We start from the raw sequence: 27,330 nt of genomic DNA, 5'->3' as shown, positions 1-27,330 counted from the left end.
ATATAAGTAATTTACACATATGCAAACACACATAAATACATAAGGCATTATACAAAAACTTCTGGTTATGGACAAGGGGAGAAGACTCATTTCTTCCTGTTCTTCCTAAGTACAACAAAAATCCCTGAGTGTAACACAACAGACTATCATAAGAGGACTCTAAATGTGTAAAGAGGAAGGCAGATTGGCTAGAAATGTGAAGACTTGAGGAATGACAGGGTAGTGAGTTCCCTGTTTTTTTTTTCTTTTTATTCCTCTATATCCCAGTTTGGATGTGATGTTGCCCTGGAGAAGCAACCCACAACCTCCAACAGGTGCTGACAAAAAGGTCCAAGAAAAACATACTTACTTGGAAAGGAAAGTAGTACCCCAACCAGACAGAAACTTTTATGATAACATTCACCCTATCCCAGCCGAACACCATGTGTGTTCAGACTCCCTGGAATGTTAGTGGAGACTGAGTGCACGTTGGGACTCATGTCCCCCATCTGGTGGTAGCAGATGGCCCAGGGCAGTGCTCCCCTCCCTTACTGATGTGGTGCTGGAAGAGACCAAGTGGGGAGTCTGAACTTCTACCCCAACCTGGCAGTAGCAGGTGGCCCTGGGGCAGTATGACAGCAGCATGCAGCCCAGTGTGGTGTTTCCCTCCCCTGCTGATGTGATGTTAGCAGAGACTGAGTGGGGAGCATGGGATTCCACTTGCACTCAGTGAGAGCAAGTAGTTTAGAACAGTGTTCCCTTCTCCTGCCAGCATGTTGTCAGCAGAGACTAAGAGGGAAGTGTGAACTTCCATGCTCTGCCCGGCAATGACACAGGGGTGTCGCCCTCTATGGTCAGATGTTTTTTTGCAAGCATGCCAAGACTATTAAGTGGAAAGGACCATCTTTTCAGCAAATGGTGCTGGGAAAACTGGATATCCACATGCATAAAAATGAACTGGACCTTTACATCATATGCAAAAATTCGCTCAAAATGGATCAAAGACCTAAATGTAAGAACTAAAACTATAAAATTCTTAGGCAAAAATACAGGGCAAACCTGACATTGGATTCATGACAAAGATTTCTTGCATATGGCACAAAAGGTACAGGCAACAAAAGAAAAAATAGATAAACTGGATTTCATCAAGATTAGAAACTTTTGTATGTCAAGGGACACTTTTAAGCCAGTGAAAAGACACCCCACAGCATGGGAGAAAATATTTGCAAACCATAGCTAATAAAAATTTAAAATCCAGAGTATACAAAGAAACTTATAACTCAACCATAAAAACCCGAACAACTAAGTTTAAAAATAGGCAAAGGACATGAATAGACATTTCTCCAAAGACGATATATGTATGACTGTTAAGCACATGAAAAGATGCTCACCATCACTGAGCACTGAAATGCAAATTAGAACCATGAGATACTACTGCATACCCATTAGGATGGCCACTATCAAAAAATCAGCAAATAATAAATATTGGTGAGGATGTGGCAAAATGGAACCCTTGTGTGCTATTGGTGGGAATATAAAATGGTGCAGCCATGGTGGACAGTTCCTCAAAAAGGTCAACAAAGAATTATCATGTGATACAGTAATTCTACTTCTAGGTATACCCAAAAGAACTGAAAGTAGGGACTCAGACATTTATACACCAATGTTCACAGCAGCATTATTCATCATAGCCAAAAGGTAAAAACAACCCAAATGTCCACTGATGAATGGATACACAAAATGTGGTATATACATACAATGGAATATCATTCAGCCTTAAAAAGGAATGAAATTATCATATATATGATAAGGGGTTAATATCCAGAATATAAGGAACTTCTACAACTCAACAACCAAAAAACCAAATGACCCAATTAAAAAGTGGGCAAAAGAATTGAATAGATAATTCTCCAAAGAAGACCTATAATTGGCAAACAAGCATATAAAAAGATGCTCAACATTGCTAATCATTAGGGAAATGCAAATCAAAACCATAATGAGATATCACCTCACATTTGCTAGGATCATTACTACCAAAAGAGCACAAAATAACAAGTATTTATGAGGATACAGAAAAATTGGAACCCTTGCACACTGTTGGTGGGGATGTGAAGGGTATAGCTATAATGGAAAACATTATAGAGGTTCCTCAAAACATAAGAAATAGAATTACCAGATGATCTAGAAATTATACTTCTAGATATATATTCAAAAGAACTGAAAACAGGATCTTGAAGAGATATTTGCATACCCATGTTCACTGCAGTATTATTCACAAGAGCCAAAAGGTGGAAGTGATCCAAATGTCTATTGACAGATGAATGGATAAAGAAAATGTAGTATACATACAATGGAATATTATGCAGCCTTACAAAAAGGAAATTCTGTCATATGGTACTCTGTGGATGAACCTCAGCATTATGCCAAATGAAATAAATCAGTTACAAAGGGACAAATACTGGGGGGACAAATGAGTATGATTTTACTCATTTGAAGTACCTAAAGGAGTCAGAATCATAGAAAGAGAACGTAGAAAAGTGGTTGTCAGGGACTAGGGGGAGTGGGGAGGGAGGAGGAACTAGCATTTAATGGGTATAGAGTTTGTTTTGCAAGATGAAAAAGTTTGAGGAATCCGTTGCATAACAATGTGAATATACTTAACACTACTGAACTTAAAAATGGTTAAGATGGTAAAATTAATGTTATGTGTTTTTTTCTCACAATAAGAAACTCAAAAAAGAGAAATGAAATTCTGACACATGCTACGACATGGCTGAACCTTAAAAGAATTATTCTAATACTGTATAACTAGCATGTATCAATAATAAAAAAAAAAGAATTCAGAAAGAAATTATACTAAGTGAAATAAGCCAGATCCCAAAGGGGAAATATTTATAATCCCACTTATCTGAGGTACCTAGAACGTTCAAATTAACAGAGAGAGAAACTGGGGCTGCGAGAGGGGATAATGAGGAGCTACCGTTCACTAGGTAGAGTTTCAGTTTGGGAGGTTGAAGAAGTTCTAGAGATGGATGGTGATGATGGCTGCACAAAACTCTGAATGTACTTAAAGCAACTAAATTTGTATACTTAAAAATGGCTAAAATGGTCAATTTTATGGTAAAATGATGAATATACACATGTGTATTTTACAATAAAAAAAAACTTCAATAGTCAAAAACCCAGCACTCTAATTAGAAAATGGGTGAAAGACATGAACTGACATTTCAGCAAAGGGTGGAGATGGATGGGAAATAAGCACATGAAAAGATATTCAACACCATTAGCTATTAGGGAAATGCAAATTAAAACCACAATGTGCAGTGGTCTATGCAACTAACAGCTTAAAAAATGTGGTAACACCAAAAACTGTTGAGATGTGGAGAAACAGGATATTTCCAGTTGGTGGGAATTTAAAATGGTACAACCTCTCTGGAATAGTTTGGCAGTTTCTTATAAAATAAAACATGTATTTATTACATGACCCGATCCCATTCTTGGGCATTTATCTCAGAGAAATGAAAACCCATGTGTCACACAAAAACCTGTATATGAATGTTCATAGTACCTTTATTTATATTAATATTAGCCAAAAATGGAAACAACCTGAATGTCCTTCAGTGGATGAATGGTTTAATAAACTCTGGTATATATGCATAAAAAGAAATACTGTTCAGCAAAAAAAGGGAATAAACTATTGATACATGCAACAACTTGGATGATCTCAAGGGCATTATGCTCAGTGAAAAAAAACAATCTCAAAAGGTTATATACTCTATGATTCCATTTATATTACATTCTCAAAATGGTAAAACTGTAGAGATGCAGAACAGATTAACAGTTGCCAGGGACCAGGGGTAGGGGTGAAGCAGGTAGGTATGACTATAAAGGGGCATACAAAGATATTTGTGATGGCAATTCTGTATCTTGATTGTGGTCATAGGGTCAAATTGCATGGAACTACACACTCACACACACACACACACACACACACACACAAACAAGTTAATGTAAAAACTGGTGAAAACTGAAAACACCATACTAATGTTAATTTCCTGATTTTGATTCTGTACCATAGTTATATACAGTACCTCCATTTGAAGAAGCTGAGTGAAAGGTTCAAGATATTCTATGTATCATTTTTGCAACCTTTATGAGTCTCTAATTCTTTCAAAATTACAAAATTAAAAAAAAACTACAGGCATATAAAATGATACATGCTTTACAAAATAAATATACAACAAACCCACTGGACTGGTTCTCTAAGAAATTTTATCTTTCCTCTAGAAATTATAAACTAAGATCAGGAACTGTTAATTTTTTTCACTGTTATATCCTGAGGGTTTGCACACAAATAAATATTTATCAAGTAAACAAATAATCACAAGGTTTAATTTCACATCAGTAAATCTTTAGAATGTAGTTAAATGGGGAATAAAATAGGGAATGGGGAATAAAATGAAATAAATTATTATTAGCTTTGCATTGGCTGGTAATGAGAGTATGTCATAAGATGACGTTAAAAGAAGTTAAAGCATATTTATTTTAATTCTATATATAAATAATCCTTTTAACAAAAAGTACTTTATAAGAGCCTAGGCTATAGACACAGAGACCATGGATGAAATCCTACCTCTGCCACCTAGTAGCTGTGTGATTCTGAGAAAGCTACTCTGCTTCAGTCTTTTCATTTAGTAAAAATGGAAACAATATAACTCATTCTCAATGTTCTTGGGAATGTTAAATGGGAATAACATAGGCAAAGTAGTTATGATAATGCCTAGCACTTAGAACTCGGTTAATGGCAAGTATTATGATTATAAATGCAACTACCAAAATTACCTTTCAAACTGGCTAACAAAAAGATAAGAAATTTTATCTTTCCTCTAGAAATTATAAACCAAGATCAGGAACTGTTAATTTTTTTCACTGTTATATCCCAAGGGTTTGCACACAAATAAATACTTATCAAGTAAACAAATAATCACAAGGCTTAATTTCACATCAGTAAATCTTTACAATGTAGTTAAATTTATGTACCTTCATCCTTCATGTTTCGATCTATCTGTGGACCGGCATTCCTTTCTCGGAACTGTATGCCCTGCATGTGTCTTTGCATAGTTTCCTGTATTACTTCAAACAATGGTTGATCCTGTTTGGGATATAATGGATGTTACCTCTGTTAGAAATTACATTTCTCTTATCTTCCCCCAAATCCTATAATTGAAATGATATGAAAACATATATTTTCCTTTGGAGGTAAAAATAAGGATCAGGATGTGGCTGAGGAAAGAAGTAGCTCCTATACACCACATGATACAGTTTGGCATCCTAATAACATCAATAGTTTTGGCTATTCATGTCTATGATGTGAAATAATTTATAATTTTGCTGATACATAAAAACCAATCTAGGGAGCTTATATAGTTTCTATTAGAGTGAACTATACAGCTAATAAATGAACCTAGCTTATCAAAATGCTGAACCCATTTTAAATTGGCATTGCTAGTCTTATAATGTGCATCTATAAGTAATGTGGATAAACAGTGTGTGAAAGGGGGATCTCAAATTTGAGGATCTATGATGACATTGGAAAATATCCCCAGTGAATGCAGAGGCCATTTTCTTTACCCAAATAATTAATAAATGTGATATTCAGGATGACATATACGGAACTATATAATAATATTCTAAAAAATAAGGTAAAGAATGTTAAGCAAAAGTAAAATGTTTAGAGTCCTTATATGTTTATTATCTCATTTAAAAAAACTGAATAAAATGAAAACTCTATCATATAAAAATTCTACTAGTAATTATAAAATTAAGAAGCTATGGAAAATTTTCTTGGACAAACTGTGAGAAAATAAATAGTTATATATAAAATAAATATTTGCCTGATAGCATGAGCCGATATTCACTATAGCTGAAATATCAGTCAATAATAGAAGACAGGTAAAAAAATTATTTTGGATGTTTTTTGAATACTTCCTGATATAAATAAATGTCATGGGGACACGAGTATATGCTAACCTTGAAGAGGTTCACATAGATATTATACCATCCCCCTACATTCATATATACCAAACAAACTATAATATAAAGACAGACCAGGAGTAGAAAAAGTACAGTATCATTATTGCATATTCTTAAGGAAAAAAAACACTAAAAAATGTGTCCATTCTTCACTGTTCATAAGGAAAGCTCTAAACTTGCTGGACTGTTAGTCAAGGTTCTCCATAACCTGCTTCACCCTTTGTGTTATCTCTCACTGTCCTACAGTGACCTGAACACAAAGCCAAAGCAGACTGTACAGTGTGTCCCCTAAACAGTGCTTCGGTCCATTACGTGCTTTATTATTCCTTCCATCTTTAATGTTTCTCCACAACTTCCTCCATCTCTCCTGAAATCCCACTCACCTTTTAAGGCTCATTTAGGTGAACTTTTAGGTACTTTACAAAGTTCTCCTTGAGACCCACCTGCTAGATTTCTCTCTCGCTTTTAAGCAATTACATAGCACTTCCTCTATACCTTTTTGCAATGATCACATTTATGTACACATCATCTTTTTACCATGTTGCAAGCTCTTTAGGCAAGGAGCAAGTCTTATTTCTGTGATGCCTAATAGTACCAGCAGGTGCTAAATAAATACTGATATTTGAATAATTCTTAAGATTAGGATTCTTAATTATATTTATTTTTATGTTAGAAGCTAAAAGTTATTTTTCAGGAAAATATTATTTGAAGAAATGATCATTACCAGTGTGCCAGCAGGCAAAGGAGCAGAGTCATCTGTAGGATACATTCTGGATACTGGGCACTTGAGAATGTCTACACCATTTGGAACCATTTTACAGTAATCCTGAATACACTGTAGCCACCACCACACAGCATCCCGGCAATTGTATCTGGCATAAGTTCCTTCACCAAGGAGATTAGGAATAAGACCATGCCTCAGGGTACCAGCAAATGCTAAAATAATATTCCTAAAATAACAGAATAAGGTGGATCACTTGAAATGAAAACAAACACTTAAAATATCTAAGACAAAAGTCAGTCACTACTGGTGATGATATTATAGATGCATTTTCTCTCCTGCCCTATTTCTTTATATTTTCATGTAGAAAGTAATCATAATATGATAGAACAAGCAGTGAACTAAAGTCAGAAACCTAGATTCTAGCCTAGGATTTTTCTCTAACAACCTGTGTAACTTAACCTCTCTGGTACAGTTTTTTTCATCTGTAGAGTGAGGTATGGGACTCTACTTTTGAAATCTGTGGTATTTCAAAATCTAAGTAACTACTAAATATGAACTTTATTATTTTAAATAGAAGAAACCACGTGCAAAACATAAGAAAATAAATTGGTATAAGCTGACGGTAAAAAACATAATTCATGGTTAAAAACTGGTAGAAGATAGCTTATCTCTTAAAGTATTATTCTATTATTATATATCAAATGACAACTTATTTTGTAAGAGAGCATGGCATTTTAGAAAAAGCATGAGATTGAGAAATAAGAAGGCTGAAGTCTAAATCCTAGCTTTGCCATCTTGATAACCTTGGAAAAGCCATTTAAAATATCTAGACCTTAGTGCTTTTTGGTTAAACTATTCTAAATTTTTTAAATTCCATGTCTCAGCTTAATGACTTTCTTTTAAATAACAGCACACCAGGAAACTCTTTATTTTCTAAAGTAGAAAAGTGTTAGTATGAACAGTGATACTTCCAATTAATAAAAGGTATTCAGAATGCTACTAATCTTAACCATCTGGAACAATGTTATACACTTTAATTAAAAGCCCCTCTGATTCATGAATACCTCTGTAGAGGGAGGAAGCAGAACCATCTATAGTAGAGATATGTGTCCACCAAAATAGGTTTCCTATATTTCCTAACCAAACTTAACAGTTAGTTGTGGCCAGGTAACTGTATTCTAAGCAACAGAATGTGAATAGAACTGATACATGTTTAAGTGCAGGGAAAATAGGTGTGTTTCCCCAGGCTCTTTCCCTCTCTGCCAGATGCCTGGAGAGGACTCAGAAGGCATGGAAGATGATAGATCCTCAAGATAGAAGGACATATATCCCTGAATCACTATGTGGAAAGTTGCCTACTGACTACAGCAAGAAATAAATTTTGTCTGTGAAAAGCCGTTGAAATTTAAGTGTTTATAATTTATAGCAGTTACCACTACCTTAACAAATACATTATCCTCCAGGAATCATCTAGATCAGGGGTAGGCAAACGTTTTCTATAATGGGTCATATAGTAAATATTTTAGGATTTATGGGCCATATATGGTCTCTGTCACTTCTCTCTTTTTCTTTTTAATCACCCTTTAAAAAGGTAAAAGCTGTTCTTTGCTCACAGGTTATACAAAACAGGTGATGGGTCATAGTTTGCCGACCCATGATCTAGATAGCCATATGTAAAGTTAAGAAGCAGAGATTTGTGATAGTGCATAGAAGTGATAAATGGGAGCCCCCTAGAGTAGTATTCTGAAACTTCAGCCTTAGCCTGCTGATAACCATCTGGAGATCTTGTGAATACACAGATTTCTGCTGACCAATCCTACCCACCCATACCCAGGATTGGATTCAGGAGGTCTGGCATAAGGACTAAGAATCTATTTCTAACAAGTTCTCAGGTGATGGTGACACTACTGATTTGTGGAACACATTTTGAGTGGCACTGCTGTAGAGCTTTTCAACCTCTGATAAATTCATTCATTCTATTGTGACATAAGAGAACACCATTTTAAGTCTAGAAAAAATAAAGCTAGAGCTTATAAGGTCTGACAACAAATAGAAGAAGGCCTGATATTATAATTCTTTCTAAAGACTCAAAGAGCTGGCAGTGGTTTCATTATAGAAGTCATAAAATGGTTATAAAATTTTTAGTTTTATTGAAGTAATTAGCTAATGCTAAAGATAACCTGACCTGTAATATGAAGAACTAGAATTTAGTAACTTTAAAGATTTTCATCCTTTTGAAATTCTATGATATTAAGTAAACATAAAATAAAATAAAAAACACCTAAAGAAAACATACCTCCCAAATGTTGAGAATAGATGGGAAAGTTTGAAGAGCATGTAAAAAACATTTAGATATACACTTGGCACTGGAATACTTTAGAAGGTCTCCTACCTGGCCTCTAAATAGCGTCCAGTAATCAGCAGTGTGCCTCTAAGCGCAATAAAAGTATCCCTTCCCCAGCAGCGGAAAAGACCAGAAGAAAAGTGAGGTAACCCTAACAGAAAACACAACATATGTAATATGTTAATTGTAATAATACATACAAATTTACGAACTCTATTATTATATAAACAGTTGCTCTAAACCTGGAGTACAAGGGTAAGTTTTAAGGAGTCTGCAACCCCCCATAAATTTTTTTTTTTGAGATAGTGTCTTGCCTATTCCTATTACCTAGGCTAGAGTGCAGTGGTGTCTTCATAGCTCACCACACTCTTGAACTCCTGGGCTCAAGCGATCCTCCTGCCTCAGCCTCCTAAGTAGCTGGGAGTATAGGTGTGCACTCCCATGCCTGGCTAATTTTTCTATTTTTTTTTTTTTTTGTAGAGATAGGGTCTCACCATGTAGCTCGGGTTGGTCTGGAGCTCATGGCCTCAAGTGATCCTTCCGCCTCAGCCTCCAAAAATGCTAGGATTACATTACAGGTGTGTGCCACCATGCCCAGCTAATCCCCTAAAAATAACTACAAAATGCATGTTTATACTTATGTCAACTTTTGTGGAGTAAGGTTCTAAAGTCTTATCAGTTTCTTAAAGGAATCTGTGACCCAAAAGAGATTAAAAAATCAGTGCTAGAGAGCGATGCTTATCTGAATTGATGTGTGAAAACACAGATAAATTTTTTTATAAACTAAATTTAAAGACGAAAATCAGAGATCAAATATTTAACATATAAACACTCAATATTAATTATGTATTTAAAAAGATTCCACCCTGAATTTAAGGATAAATAAACCTAAACATGAAAAGAATACCTTAATAACACTTAATTAAATATGTCTATTAATCTATCACTTAGAGTCAAAATTTATTACTAAATGTCCCATTAATTTAAAACAAGGGTGGGAAACCTGTGGCCTTAAGGCCATATGTAGCTTTCTAGGTCTTTAAGTGTGGCCTTTTGACTGAATCCAAATTTTACACAGAACAAATCCTTTTATTTTTATTAATACATTTTTGTTCATCTTTCATCTTTTTATTTTATTTTTAAAATGAACATACTTAAAATAACAAAGAATAACATAAGTTTCAACAAAATAATCCTCCCAGATTCTCTGGCACAACTAGAACAGTAGTAAGCCATAAGGGCTAAACTGACAGCTGTCTGACTGGCGCCACTACTGCAAGAGGCTGGTTGGCGAGAGTTTTGGGGGATTGAGTACGTCAGTCTGCTAACAGCTTTTGACAACAGTGCACCATGTTTCTGTTTGAAGTGGAATTTGTGAACAGTTGCATGGCTTTACAGTATTTTTTAATTTTGTCTACTTAGCAGCCCATGTCAAAGAAGACCAAGAGAATGCTGAAGGAAGAAAACAAATTTTTTAATGAGGATTGGGAATTGCAATATTATCTTGTTTCTGCTAAAGATAAGATGATTCGTTTGCTTTGTGATAGTGCAATATCAACATTAAAGAAATTCAATGCTCATCAGCATTATAACGCTCACAAGGACCACAAATATTTTAGAGTAAGAGGTGCAAAAGGTTGCAAAGCAGAAATTAAAAAATGAAAAGCAAAAGCAAAAACAATTCTTTCAAGCAGCAATAAGACCTGGAAATAATGCCAGTGAAGCAACTTATAAAGTCGTTTATATACTTGGGGAAAAAGGAAAGCCATTCAGGGACGTAGAAACTGTGAAAGAATGCATTGTTGAAGTTGTAGGATGCTTAGAGCCTGATAATGCACCTCTTTCAAGGAAAACCATAAGTGATTGGCAGCATGAATTTGCTGTCAGCATAACAAATTCAATACTTTATCAGGAAGATATATGTTATTCAATCACTTTGGATGAATCAACTGATACTACTGACTTGGCACAGGTTTTATTACTTCATTCATGTCATAACAGAAGATTTTCTTTGCTACAAAGAGTTACTGACTTTGGGCACTCTTGTTAACAGAACAGGGGGAATAGATATATTCAACAACTTTCAAGATAAATGTCATGAAGCTGGACTGAATTTGGTAAATTTAGTGAGTGTATTAGGTAATTAAATATGAAAGGTCTGATTTTGAATCAAAAGTGAAGTTTATTGTATCTCAAATAAAAGGCAGTACAATTAAAGTATGTGCCTAAACTATTGACACAGTTTTGCCATCTTAACAGCAGCTTGTTTATGCCAGCAGCAAAGAAGCCTAGAGAGCAAGTGGTAATGAAATTGCAAAAAGCATTTTCCACAACTTGTTGAGAATGGAGTATTTTTCCTTGCAAGAAGTGATCCAAAGCCTGGAAGAAGTGGTAGTCAGTTGGTGCAAGGTCTAGTGAATATGGTGGATGTCAGAGAGTTTCCAAGTCCAGCTTCTGTAGTTTGAGCAGCATTGTTGGTACAGTGTGTGGTTGAGCTGTCCTGCAAGAAGATTGGACTGTCTCTATTGACTAATTTTGGCTACTTAATTGCAGCATCCTTATCACTCCATCCAGTTGGTTGCAGTAGACATCTGCTGTAATGGATTGACTAGGTTTCATGACCCAGTAGTGAATAATACCTGTGCTTGACCACCAAATAGACACCATTAGCTTTTTTCGATGAATATTGCTTTGGACTGTGTTTAGGTACTTTATCCAATCATTGTGCTACATGCTTTCAATTATTAAAAAGAATCAATTTTTCATCACACATAACACTGGGGTGGAGAAATGGTTCACCTTTATGTCATGACAGCAAAGAAAGGCAAGCTTTGAGACAATTTCTCTTCTGACATTTGTTTAACTCATGCGGAACCCACATATCCAGCTTCTTTACCTTGCTGATTTGTTTCAAATGGTCCAATATTGTTGGAATAGTAATGTTAAACCTTGCTGCTTATTCATGCATAGGTTGCGATGGATTTGCTTCCACTATAGCTTTCAGTTCATCATTATCCACTTTGGTGTCAAGTTAGCCACATAGCTCATTTTCGAGATTAAAACCACAAGAATGGAACTTCTCAAACCAAAGTACCGTGCATGCATTACCCACATCCTTCCCAAACACTTTGCTGATATTTTGAGCTGTGTGCACTGCTGCATTGGTTCCATGACGGTACTCACATTAGAAAATAACACAAAATTTTGACTTATCCGTCATATCATAAAAATTGTTCTAAAAATTTTGAAAGATAATCACAAGCCAAAATATGTGTTTGAAAGACTGAGGATTTCCCTTCACAATAAAAATAAAACAAGAAGTGTCAAGTGAAATGTCAAAGACATCAACTGCCAAACTTAGTACTTAAGGAAATCGGACATTTCATACTTAATAACCTAATACATACATACATACATACATACATACACACATACACACACGGTACACCTTTCATGACAGAAAACATGAAGGATTTATTGCACAGATTTAAAAAAAGGTATTAACAGATCCAGATGCTCTCATTTCTTTTCATTGTATTTTGCATCAGCAAAATCTCTGTGCTAAACTTGCTATTTTACCTGACACTTTGCAACAAGTTATAAATATTGTTAACTATATTCCTGCAAATGCAATATCATCCTCAGTTTTGTAACATGCTAAAGTTGAACCACGAGGTATTCAGTGTGGATCTATCACTCTAAAGTATGTTGGCTATTGTAGGGATAGTGCTAGTCAAAATTTTACGTGTGTGAGAGTAGATAGTTAAATTATATGAAGAACAGGATCAGCAGTGTGAATTATTGAAAGATAATTTCTATAGAAATGCAGCATTTCTGTGTAATATCATGTCAAACCAGAATGACTTTAATATTTCTTTGCAAGGTAAAACTAAGTCTATACATGATATGTGGCAAAAAAAACCTAAGCATTTAAAAAAACTATCTTTTTTCAAAACATTTCTTGAAAGGGAAATTTAGGATGAACATTTTCTGCAGTTAACAAAACTGTTATAGACCTATTAATTTGAGAATACAAAGTAAGGTTCACTGACTTTGAGAATCATGATATCACACTCAAAATTAGCATTTCAGCCTTACCTAGTTGATATCACCAAGGCACCTAAGGAACTACAGATGGAGTTGATTGAGCTATCAGTAGATGACATTTTAAAGTCATTGTCTGATGGTAAGAAAGATCTAGTTGAAATATGGAAAAATGCTGTAGGATACCCATACCTGTGGCAACATGTCCCCAAAATGCTCTCTTACTTTTCAGCCACATATTGCTGTGAATCTACCTTCTCCTACCTAACAGAAATCAGGACACCCTTAAGGTCACAAATGACTGATACCCATCTAGAGGATCAACTGAAACTGTGGACCTTCATGCTGCAGCCAAATATTCACATGCTTTCCAACAAGAAGGAGACACAACAAAGTCATTAAAAGGTCAGTTAACGTTAAAATTAACAAATAGTTTTCATTTTTTGAAATTATTAAGTATATAGTAGTTAGATTTTTACAAAATAATGTACATTTTTAAGTATATGTAATTGAAGTTTCTTAAATGAGGCCTTATTTGGTTCTACCTAAATAAATACAGCCTTTCAACATGTAAAGGTTCCCCAACCCAATATAAAACATTTTAAACTGTTATATGTTGTACACAATATATACAGTTTTTATTTGTCAATTAAAAATTAATTTTTAAAAATGCTATACTGTCTTAGAAACAGTTTTGCAAAGAAACAAAGATTTCATGTACCAAATAACTTCACAGGTAACTGCAACCTTTATAAATGAGATAAAATAGGGTAACTAATGGATAAACTCTAAAATTTTACTTTTAGATTGAGTTTGGTTTCTTATAAAACATTAAAGAAATACAACTGTTATATATATTTGTACTAAAAACAATAGTCAAAGGAAAGTAAAGCAAAGGAAATCAGCATTTCACTCACAAAAAGAATTATGCTGGGGCCGGGAGCAGTGGCTCATGCCTGTAATCCTGGCACTCTGCAAGGCCAAGGTAGGAGGATTGCTTGAGCTCAGGAGTTTGAGACCAGCCTGAGCAAGAGTGAGACACCGTCGCTACTAAAAATAGAAAAAAAGAGCCAGGTGTGGTGGTTAGAATTGGTAGTCCCAGCTACTTGGGAGGCTGAGGCAGTAGGATCGCTTGAGCCCACGAGTTTGAGATTGCTGTGAGCTAGGCTGATGCCATGGCACTCTAGCCCAGGCAAACGAGCAAGATTGTTTCAAAAAAAAAAAAAAAAAGGATTATGCTAAGACATAAATGTAACAAATATTTCAGGAAGGGAAAACTGAAGACATAAATAAAAGGTACATAGCATTAATTCATAAATATCTTCAAAGCACATAACACTACTTGAAATTATCTTCTTTGTTTGCTATCTGTTGATCAATGACTGTATCTTCCCTGTAGAAAATAATACCTATAATAGTAGAAACTTCATCTGCATTGTTCACCAGTGAATATCATTGAAAATTGTAACTGGTATATAATATATCCCTATCAACATTAATATTTGTTGAATGACTGACATAAAAGACTAATAGTAAAATGTAAATTGAAAAGTGAAAGAATTCTACTAAGATAAAAGAAAATTTTGTTAATTCCTAAGTATACTTTATAATTTATGTTTCTGTTTATTGGGTCTGCACTTTCTTAGGAATTAGACTTATTTTCTTCCATTAAGAAAGATCAGAACTAAAGGCACATTCAGACTTTTTTTATGTTATTTCCAAAACAATGGCACAAAATTTCTCCACTTTGTCTATTATTTATTTATGGTTAATATATATGGCTTATATATATAGTTGATATACATGGTTGATAATTTTGATGATGATGATAGCAGCTAACATACACACAGCATTCTGTGCCATACATACTTCCTAATACTCTAACCCATTTAACTCCTTGTATGAAATATGAGTATAGATAGATTCAAGGGTGAGTTTGAATTGGTATGTCCTAAAATACAAGTAGTCATTCTTTGTTAAAAAGCCAAAACTATAAAATCTCTAGCACTAATATGTGGAAATGTTTGTATTAACTTTTTGACCTCTAAGAGTATACAACTTATACATCATATATCTTTTAAGTGGTTTCTACCTTGCCAACTATTATAAAAGTTTATAATTATAAATTAATTTTTGCAATACTCCCACCAAAGTAAGGCATTCCTGATTATTTAAAATTGCATACCAAAAAACCTATGTGCCAATCTGAATATAGTCCTATTTTTTGCAAGTAAAGAGTAGGTAACACTGTCCCTTAAGATGCTAGAAGCAAATATCAGAACTTCCATTTATATTTATTTATCAACTTTTTTTTAGTTTCTGTTTTTGTTTTATATTATATCTGTTATGTAAGTATGTCAGGTGTCATAGCTTATATCAGTATATCATTTATAAATGTGTACATTTTGGGGGTGTTTAATAGCAATGCTGCACAATTGAAAGGTTGAGATCACTATTTTATGTATAATAGGCTTTAAAAAGCAGGCTTTAAAACCAATTTTCAGCCATATGTGATGGCTCACACCTGTAATCTCAGCTCTTTGGGATCCCTGGGCAGGCGGATAACTTGAGGCCAGGAGTTTGAGACCAGCTTGGGCAACATAGTGAAACCCCATCTCTACAAAATGTAAAAAATTAGCTGGGCAGGGTGGCACATGCCTGTAGTCCCAGATACTCAGGAGATGAGCTTACAGTTAGCTATGATTGCATCACTGCAATCCAGCCTGGGCAACAGAGTGAGACCACATTTCTAAAAACAAAACACCAAATTCTTCACATGGATGTTTTTTTTCAACAATAGCCCAGGTCAGTTTCATGGGCGTATGCATGTATTCACAGGAGAATAAGAGGTACCAGGGGGAGATCAAACAGTCAAGTGAAAATCTAAAATACACTTATAGAATTAAAATACAGTTTTATGAATGTTTTATGATCATTCCAAATGAAAAGGTAACTTTTAGTTTAGTTGCTGGGTACCGCTAAGTCTTTTTATTTGGTCTAAGCAGTTACAAATTTAAGGGTAAACAGGGAATCACACAGACAATATTATTACTTTCTTCCTGCAATTTGATTATTTTTTGGTTTAGTTTGGAAAGTTCTAAATTTCAGTGGCCGTGAACACTAAGTACTTTCTAGAAATATACTTGAAATTTTTTAAAAAGAAAACAAAAGCCTATCCTTTAGTTTATTTTGCTTACTTGGATTTGTTACTCAATTCAGGTTTTAAATTTACTGGGAGGAAAGGATGCCAATAAATATAGTTGAAAGCATTTGATTAGAATTAGACACATAATAAAAATTATTTAACATTTGTTTTATGTTTTGTAACTTGTAGAGGCCCTTTACATGATCTCTTGGTAATTACAGGAGAGAGTAGTAAAATAATTTTGATTTAAAAAAATAAAAAATGCCAAGAGTTGGAAAAAATAGAAACATGCAGAAGAAAAGAATTAACCAGCCATAATTAAAAACACACATAAATCCCTGGTGCACAGTTATAATTAAATGGTAAGTATGGGTTATTATTTTTATGAGTGAATATCTATGAAATTTACTAAGCAGTAACATAAAATCTTGGAAAACATCAAACACTTTTAAAAAGTAATCATTTTCCCTTACCTTGTCCTCTATGAATATTACTGGCTTACACATTTTAATCCTGTCCATAATTTCTTACCTGCAGCTAGAGAAACACAACATTGCTCCTTTTCTTTTGTGATCTCATTTAGCCTGTATGGTACATCCATAAGTGAAGGCGAAAGAAGTGGCAGAGAAGGGACTTTTCCTACTCCACACATTTGAACTGAACCCAGTGAAAGGTGTTTCACAAAGGTTGAACCATTCTGAACAAAGCTGTAACAAAAGTGATGGGGTTTAAAATATTACTTGTAGAAATACAAAGCTTTTTAGCAGTTTTATTTTACTTGAATTCTTTTCCTCAGATAATTTTTCTACACAGATGTCTAACAATAGTAATATTAGTTGAAAAAAAACTTTCAATATGGTTAGATTTCAAAAGTACTTTCACTTCACGCATGGTTTTAGCTGGCGTTAAGTTCATAGATTGTTGTAAAACAAATGGCAGAGTTAAGTTGGCTCTTTCTGAAATTATACCCTAATCAATTTGGTGGCTCTTACTGGTATACTTCAACTGGTGGTTTCATTTTAGGAAAATTCATCATTAAAGGCAAATTTCATTCATAATAGCAGAATATTTTTTTCTCTTAGTTGATGAAAAATTAGATGACGAATTGTGCGTATTCTAAAAACTGTATCAACTTAAAAAGTTAGTGAATAAATAGAAACAAATACAATAAAACAATTTAGTTTTCCTATCAACATGTTTTATTAGCATTTAGAACAGATTTTAATGTCTAAATTTATTTTTGTATGCTACAGACTCAGGATGCTAATAAATTTACTATATACTTAAAAACTGTTTCAGCTCTATGAATCTATGACAATTCCTCATGTTTTAGTCTTTTAAGAGCATGTATAAATTGACTCTGTTTCTACACAAACATGACTATATATTCAAGCTTTGCTGGTTATACCTTGACATCTGCTTCCATGCTATATCCAGAAGAGTGGTATATGCACCAATTAGTATAGCATCAAAGTAACATGGGATAAGATAACGTGGGATCTGCTTCAGGTAGAAGAACATAGCCTGCAGCCATTTACCAACCTGTTATAAAAATAATGTAAAAAGTTAATTTGGTATGTGTACAGGCTATGCTTTAAAAGGTAAATCTAAACATGCAACTTTACTACCTAGTAATCTTATCAACCAAATTTCCATTTATTAGAACTGAAAGATGATGAAGAAGGGAAGAAAATGGTTCAGATTAGAAAACAATGTAAATATTATATATAACATGGTAATATAATTCTTATTACGCCCTTGAATTTTTTTGGACTAGAATATTGCTCCACTTACTTCAGCAATAGTTCCTGATCGTGAAATAAGCCGGCTACTGACATAGTCAATCATCCAATCTCCAGATCTCAAATTATCACAAAAAGGATGCCCCAAGTCATTCTTTGGTCTTATTTCTGCCAATACGGACATTAATCCTGAAAATTCAGAGACAAGTCATACTGTATTACTGGCAGAGTCAATTTGTTCCCAAAGCTTCTAGTCTCTACTCTTCTGGTCTCTATTCCAATGATTTTTGGTGAACACACAGAGGCAGACACAATAACCGCATAGTCCACAGTGGCACTTAACATAGTTGGAGAGAAATGTTGACAGTACTGGCTTGAACCAAGATACAAAGCCATATTGAAGAGGACTACTGTCACAAGAGCTATGCAGAACATTCCAAGATTCATAACTTTTGGGACTGGGCTTATTCTTCTGGATTTTAATGTTATATAATATTCAAAGATAACTGGCATGGTTCCCCTGCCCTAAGGCATCTAGGGAAAGAGAATTGATAAGTCTGTGTCTTTTCATGTTGAAAAGTGGTAGATTCACTAATACTCAGGCAAGATTTAAGGAAATCACAGAATTGGGTTTCAGAGAGTACAAGAACATCTACGGTGATAATAAGAATAAAATCTGCTTTGGAAGAAATCTTTGAAATATAATAGGAGGTAACTGGAAGTAAACAAAGTATCAAAATGAGGTATATAGGCATATCTTCAATCCTTATAGTCCTCAATTAGAAGCATAAGAATTCCTGTGCATACTTAGATTTTATTATTTCAATGATATACCAATAGTACTTCTTGCATCATTCAATAAAATAATAATTTATATCTTTAAAAAATTTTATATGGCTTCACTGACTTCATTTTGACTAAATTTATTTACTTAGAATTTAATGAATTTTACCATTTATGTAGCATCTTTTAAGAAATTAAAAAAACATACTTTTAAGATTAAGTTCTTTCCCTCAAGGGGCTTACAATCTTCCTTGGGAAACAAAGCTTAAAACATAAAAAAGCTGAAAAACAGTATAAAATAATGCTCTATATAAATGTGAGCATTTTCATGGAAGGCAAATAATGCTTAGTAAATGTTAGTTCCACTGATGAATAATGGAATATCATGATTAAAACAATGTTTTAGAAAACAGATCCGATGACAACCAATAGAACGGAATGATTTATGGAAGAGGATTAATAAGGATTGGAAAGCTGGTTAGTTTATTTTGTAGACAGCACTTAGTCCTAGAATAGGATGATAACTGTGGAAATAAAAAGGATATGGTATACCAAAGAAAATAGAGAAAAGAATCCATCAATCATAATTACTGATTGAATACTGAGGATGAAAGGGGAAGACCCAAAAATGGATTCCTGGATTCCAATACAACCAAATATACATTATTATAAGAAGTAGGGAAGTAAATTTTGTTTAGAGGAGAGAAATGTCAATGAAGTAGTTAAGTCTGATTTAATCTGAGGCTGCTATTAACAACCTGCAGGAAATATTCTATGGGCTGTTGAAAATATTAAGCTATCAGAGGGAAAAGGGATTGGTATAAAGTAAAAAATCATTTCATTAGGAGGATAATCAGAAACAGTAAAGAACCAGACTGAACTTTAAGAAGACAGGCTAGAAAAGGAGCTCACTAAAGTGTGGTCCTTTCAGTCAAATAGAAGGAGGAGTTCAACAACTCAGAGTGAAAATGGAATCATTAATTGCTTAAAACTGGAATATGTACACTTCTTCATCACTCACAGCACAAAACTCTTTGTGTTAAAAATAAGGGTGTTTTTGGCCAGGCACAATGGCTCACACCTGTAATCCTAGCACTCTGGGAGGCTGAGGTGGAAGGATCACTTGAGTCAGGAGTTCAAGACCAGCCTAAGCAAGAGTGAGACCCTGTTTCTACTAAAAATAGAAAAAATCAACTGGGCATGGTGATGTGTGTCTGTAGTTCCAGGTATTTGGGAGGCTGAGGTAGGAGGATCACTTGAGCCCTAGAGTTTGAAGTTGTTGTGAGCTATGCTGACGCCACAGCACTATAGCCTGGGCAACAGAGCAAGATTCTGTCTCAAAAAAAAGAAAAAAAAAAGGGTGTTTTAGAAAAAAACAAAACAAAACAAGAACCCAAAAAAGATAAAACTTACATTCTTCTTTTCCAAGGTACAATCTACATAGCGGAGTTTTAAAGCTAGTAATTTCCGAGTCCTTAGTATGAACTAGGTGCTAAGTGCTTTATATGTGTTAACTCATTTAATCTTGACCATAATCCCTTGTGGTAGGTACTGTTATTATCATCTTCATTTTACAGATGAGGAAACTGACCCATGGAGAGTTTAACTACTCGAGTACTAGGTTATACAGTTAGGCAGTGTAACCTAGGTAGTCTGATTTTAAAGCCTGTTCCTTAACTGCAATGATAAAAAAAAATCGCAAAAAACATTATGCTAATTACCAAAATAAGGTGATTTGTTTCAAGTGTCAAGTAAGAGGTATACAAAGAAACAGAATGGCTGTCTGGAGGACAAAGAAATTACTGTAAAAAAATAGTTAAGAGAGGTTTTATGGAATATTTAAGAGTTACATTGGCCCTTATAGATGAACTAGATGGACAAAAAAATAAAGAGTTAAAAAAAGAGGCATGATAAGTGGAAAACTATATGAACCAGGAATACAGGTGTGACAAAGCAAATCTCTTAGATAAACATTTAGGAAAACATTACCAACTAGATGGACTAAATGGATAGTTAAATATTTAGTTCCTTTAACTCATGTTACAACTACTCTAACTACATAATATTTTACCATAAGTTCTCTTTATAGGATAAAACAAATATGCAACAAAAAATTTCCAATTAGATGAAAAGAAAAAGATGAGTGTATTATATTTACAACCTAGTCCCATCTGGGGCCCAAACACACATATTCTATTTCTTGTTTTATATAATAAACCAGATCAAGAAACATTAAGGTTAAAGTATACATAAGGAACTACAAATGATCTTAATGGATGACACAGAACTAGTAATTCTAGGTAACACTGATTACTTTGTGCCACATGTTTTTAGTGTTTTGCATGAATGGTCTCATTTAATCCTCACAAAGCCTCACATTTAATCATCACAAAATTAAGCTAATAATACTAGTATAGTATACTAGAATTATTAATACTATTCACAAGTTATAGAGGCAGAAATTGAGGCATGAAGATGTTATGTTACTTGCCAAAGGTCAATCAATGAGTAGGCGGTAGAGCTATAATTTTAAACCCAAGCAGTCACACTCTGAGCCCATACTGTTACTTCTATAAAGAAGATACCAGATGATCCTAAAAGAAAAACACACAGTTTAGTGATCCTTCTACTTGCTTACCTTGAAGACCTGCATATTTAAGGGCTGACCAGTTTGGTATGGTGTAGCACCCTCCACCATCTTCCTGTTCTTCTGATTCGCATCGGTAAAGTATCTGATTTAGCTCAGCCAAAGTTAATTTGGAGGCAATACTAAGAATTGGAAATAAAGATAACTGGTTAAATACACTGAAATCTCACTTGCTATCAATAGAAACAAAAGAAGAAAATCTGAATTATGATTATAAAATGTCCTAGCAATGTTTTAGGAAGTCAGCATTCAAATACACATATACAACATTATAAATAATAATTAGTGGGAAAAACATGCCAAAAATTCAATTAGAAGCAACATTACTCCCAAACCAAGGAATTAATCAAGTGCCACATTTTATTTTTTTATTTTAATTTTTTTTTAGAGACAGGGTCTCACTATATTGCCCAGGCTGCAGTACAGTGGCACAGTCTTAGCTTACTACAGCCTTCAACTCCTGGGCTCAAATGATCCCCCTGCCTCAGCCTCCTAACTGTGATTACAAGTGTGCACCACCAGGCCTGGCTATTTTTTAAAATTTTTTGTAGAGATAGGGTCTCACTATGTTGCCCAGGCTGGTTTTGAATTCCTGGCCTCAGGCATTCCTCCCACCTTGGCCTCCCAAAGCGTGGGATTACAGGCATGAGCCATCATGTCTGGACAAGTGCCAAATTTTACTGATTAGAATTACACTGGAAAAATCTTTTGGTTGCTGTACCTTTTATCTTATATTTTAAAAAAATCTTTCCCTTTCAGACTTAGTTTTTTCCCTCCTTATATACTCCAAAGTGAGACATCAAGAACTTTATATGCAGTTCTCTTAAACTCAAAATACTTATCCAAGGACTAGTAAAGGAATAATCAAAAGTCAAAGTTAACTACCTAAGAAATCATATGGTCTCTGCCTTTGTATTTTCCTCCCAGTCCCTTTTCTCCTCTTCTAAGTTTCCTTCTCTCCCCTTCTAAGGTTGCAATGCCCCTCAGTTTTCTTGAATAAGAAACCAGGATTCTCTCAGATAAACATGCTTCTTGATAATGGTCAGAGGGAAGAAACTATCATGTTGATTTCCCTTTGTTCAGTTAGAAATGAGATCGTATAACTCACAACTCTGTATGAGAGGTACTATAATTTCATCTATTATAGCTTGCCCAAGGTCTTACTTCGTATAGCTAATAAGAGCCTGATACTGAATTCAAACCCAAGGTGGATATTATGAGATACATATATATATATATATATATATATATATATATATATATATATATAAGTTTTTATCTGTGGTTCCTGGCTCATAACTCCAATAGTTCTTGTTATAATGTTGAACATTTTAGGCCTCAGGAACAGGCCTCAGAAACTGAATCTCTCCCTCTGACCTACTACTGTCCTCCTTTCACTGCCCAAGCCAAGATTATAATCTAATTGTGGGCCAAAAGACCCTCATTCCAGAGCTGATCCTGCCCCATACCCTCTGTGGGTAAGAATAAGAATCTAAACAGATAGGCCTTCCTGGGTTTAGATCTTGCGCTTTTTGTCCAATCACATTTCTGCATGGTTGTCAATCATGCCTATGTAATGAAGTCTGTATAAAAACCCAAAAGGACAGGGTTCAGAGAGCTTCTGGAGAGCTGAACACATGGAGGTTCCTGGAGGATAGTGTACCCAGGGAGGGTGTGGAGGGTATGCCCTTTTTCTCATACCTCATTCTATGCATCGCTTCATCGCATCCTCTGCAATATCCTATAAAACTACGGCCCCCAACCCCCAGGCTGTAGCCCATTACTGGGCTGTGGCCTGTTAGGAAACCAGCAGCGCATCACCACCTGGGCTCCACACCACACCCACCTGCCACGATGTCCTCACCCTCATCCCATGGAAAAATTGTTTTTCCTGGTGCCAAAAATGCTGGGACTGCTGCTTTAAAATAAACTGGTAAATGTCTTTCCCTAAGTTCTGTCAACTGCTCCAACAAATTAACTGACCCCAAACAGGGGGTTGTGGAACCCCAACTTGAAGCAGGTCAATCAGAAGTTCCAGAGGCCCAGACTTGTGACTGGTATCTGAAGTGGGGGCAGGTATGGGGACTGAGCCCTTATTCTGTAGGATCTGATGCTATCTCCAGGTAGACAGGGTTGAAACTGAATTAGAGGATGCCCAGCTGGTGTCTGCTGTTTGATGTGTATGGAGAAATCATGTCACAGAAATCTTCTTGGGTATTGATTGTCACGGTTTGAGACCAGAGGAAGAAAAACCACTTTGAGTTTTTTCCAAAACACGCAGGTAATCTGGTTCTATACTCCATGCTCTTAAATACCACATTGCATAATAACATATACTCAGTATTGGTAAGGCGGAAACTCTTATACAGAGCTGAAAGTATCAACTAATATAATCTCTCTGGAGGGAATCAGTATGTATTAAAAGCTTCAAATATATGGATGAAGTCTAACCAAAAAATTACACTTCTGGAAATTTTTTCTAATACTAATGATAGCAAACATATATCCAGCACTTACTATGTGCCAGGTATTGTGTTAAGTGATTTATATGTGTTATCCTATTTAATCCATACAAAACCTAAGAGGTAGTTACTATTACAAGACCCATTTTCCAGATGTAAAACTGAGATGAAGAAAGTTCTAAGTAACTTGTCCAAGATCATACTGACTGTGGTGAGGATGAAGTTAAACCCATGTCTAAACTTTAAAACTCACACTCTTTGATACTATATAGTACCACCTAGTAAGGGAATAACTAAAGATTTATGCAAAGATGAATGTTCAAAAAATGGAGATTGATTAAATAAATTGTGGTATAGCGATATAGAATATGTTAATAATTTAAAAAAATGATATGGTAAAAGGTATTATGTATGCAACTTAGTCTCAAATAGTTCAGAGGATGTATGTGTGTGTGTGTATGCATGCAGGCATTCATGTATGCATGTCTATAAGAGAGACTGCACACGCATGGGAGAGTGCACATCTGAGCACACACACAAAGGATAAAGCAATAGGGTAAAATGTTAACAATAGGTGATGCTGACACTGCTGGTCCTTGGACTATACTTTCAGAAACAAGGATACAGAGCACCCTTAAAACTGCTTAAATCAGTCTAATGGTAACTTATCAGTTATTGAAGTGGCAAATTGCTATAAAATAAGGTATACTTACGAAGCAAAAGGAATTTTTAATATAGGATTTGAGTTGTCAACAGCAAGGCTCCCAGATTTAAAGTGAGGACTGAACTGTGTCAGATGATTTCGAAGAATTCCAATAGCAACTTGCGCATGTGGATCAAGACTAACTCTGAAAACATTAATTAAAAACGATTAGTTTTTAGGAGTAATTTATTCAACGTTAACAGGATATTCAAACTATTTTAAATATAAGTAAAGTCAATAGTTTCAACTCTAATTAACATACCTGAATATAATAACACTTCCTGGAGACAAGTTTTCAAATTCTATTTCTTGAACATATTCATTGGGTCCTTTTGTGGTTACTCCAGCTTGTTTAACAATTTTACTCTCATTAAGCTTGAAAAAAAATTAAATTAAAAAAATGATTCGACAAATAATTCTTATGTCCTTAAAATATTAAACATAGTAGTAAGCTGACAGTCCCAAATACCTGAATATGTTCTCTAATTTCTACTGTGATATTTGGCATTCCATTGATTGAATTCTCATCCTTCCTATAAGGATTTGTATTTCTCTCAATAGTTCTAGCTTCAAGAACTACTTCTTCAATTTTGCCTAGGAATATATAAAAATTTTAACAAAATTTCATATGGAACCATCTGAAATTAGGAATTGCTAACATGGTTTCAAATCATTTAACTTAGAGTTGAAAATAAAATTCAATTAATTACAAAAAACCCCAAACAGTCTGAAAGTAGATGATTCTATCCAAGATGTACTTTTCATATAAACTTCTTAAGAAAAAACAACAACTTAATTGACAAAGCGTTATTTGAAAAGAGATCTTAACAACTAATAATGGCTTAGCTCTGAGGAACAATCTATAATCTTCTTAATTTTGAGCAGAGATAAGTAAATTGTTTGAAAAGCTTATGTTTTTAAAAGACTAGACTATTTCAGAAATATAAAAAGTAAAGAAAATTTTTTAAAAACACAGGTCCTGCTACAAAAATTTACAAATATAAGTGAAGACCCTGAGTACCCTTTCTTTCCCTTGAGAGGTACTACAATTCACAATTTACTGTTTATTACTCCTGGCATTTTATTACATATCCATATTACATTCTTAAACAGCATATAATATTATTTTCCATATTTCCAAGTTGTATTAAAATGAACTCAAGTTATATATATTTTTCTGCAACTTGCTTTCTACTGGTCAACACTGTATTTTTTAGATTCATTCACATTGTTACATTAACTCTAGCACATTTATTTCAAATGCCAAATAATATTCTACTGTATGAATATACCCAAATGCATTCATTCTATTAAAGTCGTCCCTAATTTCTTTCTATTATAAATAATGTTGCAATAAATAGTCTTATGTATAAGTTCAAATGGAAATGTATGAGAATTTTTTCAGATATATACATAGTAGTGGATTTGCTGGGTCAAAGGATATATAAAATTTGAACTTTGCTATTTAAATAACTTAAGCTTTAAGCTATTAATCTGGAAATAAGTAATAGTACCTTTTGATCCAGAAATTCTACCTCTTGAAATATACACTAAGAAGACTGTTCAAAATAAAATGTTCTTAGTGTATAGTCAAAAATGAAATAAAGAACACTAAACATACTAAAGAATATTAAAAATGGAATGCTAACATAACAAAATATGAGACATTTAACATAACGAAAATCACGATTTTATAGACTGACAAATGGAAATGTTTTAAGAATGATCAATGACCAAAACAAAAACTGAGATAATATTGTAATCTTTTTTTTTTTTTGAGACAGAGTCTCACTCTGTCACCTGGGCTACAGTGCAGTGGCAATATCGTAGTTCACCACATCCATCTAATTTTTAAATTATTTTTAGAGATGGGGTCTTGCTTGTGTTCAGGCTGGTCTCGAACTCCTGACCTCAAGTGATCCTCCCGCCTTGGACTCCCATAGTATTAGGATTACAGGCATGAGCCACTGTGCCCAGCCAATACTGTAATCTTCATTTACTCAATCAATCAACAAACTTGGACAGTTGCTGCATACACAAGCACATGCTATGCTATTATATATATATATATATATATATATATATATATATATATATATATATATGTTTCATATATAATAGTAAGGAAATAAAATATACACATATTTAGAAACAAGCAATAATATGGATATATTTCAGTCATGTATTTTGTAATTGTTAAAGGTATGACATACACTATAATTACTATATATTCAAAAGGGAGAGAAATCACTGAATACTTATAGAAGGCTTCTCAAAGCAGGTGAAGCTTTTGTCCTTGAAAGATGTAAACAATTCATATATAGATGGAAGTCAAACTAGTTGGGAAGCAGTGAAAATATCTATTTGGCTGAAATAGTGGAGTGACATAGGACTAGACTGGTAGAAGAAGATGGATTATGAAAGGTCTTAAACACATGGTTAGAATATTTTCCATCTTAATTTATATATATGCATACACATACACAAATACACACTTATACACATACACACATATATATACAAATAAATATACATATATTGTGCTGAGTATAAGAGAAATACATATTAATCTTACACAAACTAGGAAATGTATTAAGATATAAACAAAAATATTTCACAACTTAAAAAATGTTAACATTTGGGAGTATTTCTGTCCAGGACCTGTTCCTTGCAATAAAAATATAAGTTACCAAAAATTTCTAATTCTTTTTTTCAACAATGTCC

At 34.2% G+C, this 27,330-nt stretch overlaps 1 protein-coding gene across 2 annotated transcripts in view; it reads right to left on the bottom strand.

The window, feature by feature from the left end:
• The window catches only part of AGL (amylo-alpha-1,6-glucosidase and 4-alpha-glucanotransferase), a 75,354-nt gene that overhangs the window by 18,338 nt on the left and 29,686 nt on the right, over positions 1-27,330 (bottom strand). For both annotated transcript variants that reach the window (XM_012748627.3, XM_012748628.3), the window contains exons 18-27: positions 25,076-25,200; positions 24,869-24,981; positions 24,617-24,751; positions 21,433-21,563; positions 18,064-18,200; positions 17,678-17,811; positions 16,801-16,976; positions 9,129-9,231; positions 6,737-6,962; positions 5,020-5,131 (exon numbers count right to left, since the gene is read on the bottom strand). In XM_012748627.3, the coding sequence (XP_012604081.2) occupies positions 5,020-5,131; positions 6,737-6,962; positions 9,129-9,231; positions 16,801-16,976; positions 17,678-17,811; positions 18,064-18,200; positions 21,433-21,563; positions 24,617-24,751; positions 24,869-24,981; positions 25,076-25,200 (1,392 nt within the window). The remainder of the gene's footprint in view (positions 1-5,019; positions 5,132-6,736; positions 6,963-9,128; positions 9,232-16,800; positions 16,977-17,677; positions 17,812-18,063; positions 18,201-21,432; positions 21,564-24,616; positions 24,752-24,868; positions 24,982-25,075; positions 25,201-27,330) is intronic.

This window comes from Microcebus murinus, chromosome 2 (assembly GCF_040939455.1).
Source record: "Microcebus murinus isolate Inina chromosome 2, M.murinus_Inina_mat1.0, whole genome shotgun sequence".
Classification (NCBI taxonomy): domain Eukaryota; kingdom Metazoa; phylum Chordata; class Mammalia; order Primates; family Cheirogaleidae; genus Microcebus; species Microcebus murinus.
Note: the sequence above shows the minus strand (reverse complement) of the source record. Positions and strands in the feature narration are given on the sequence as shown.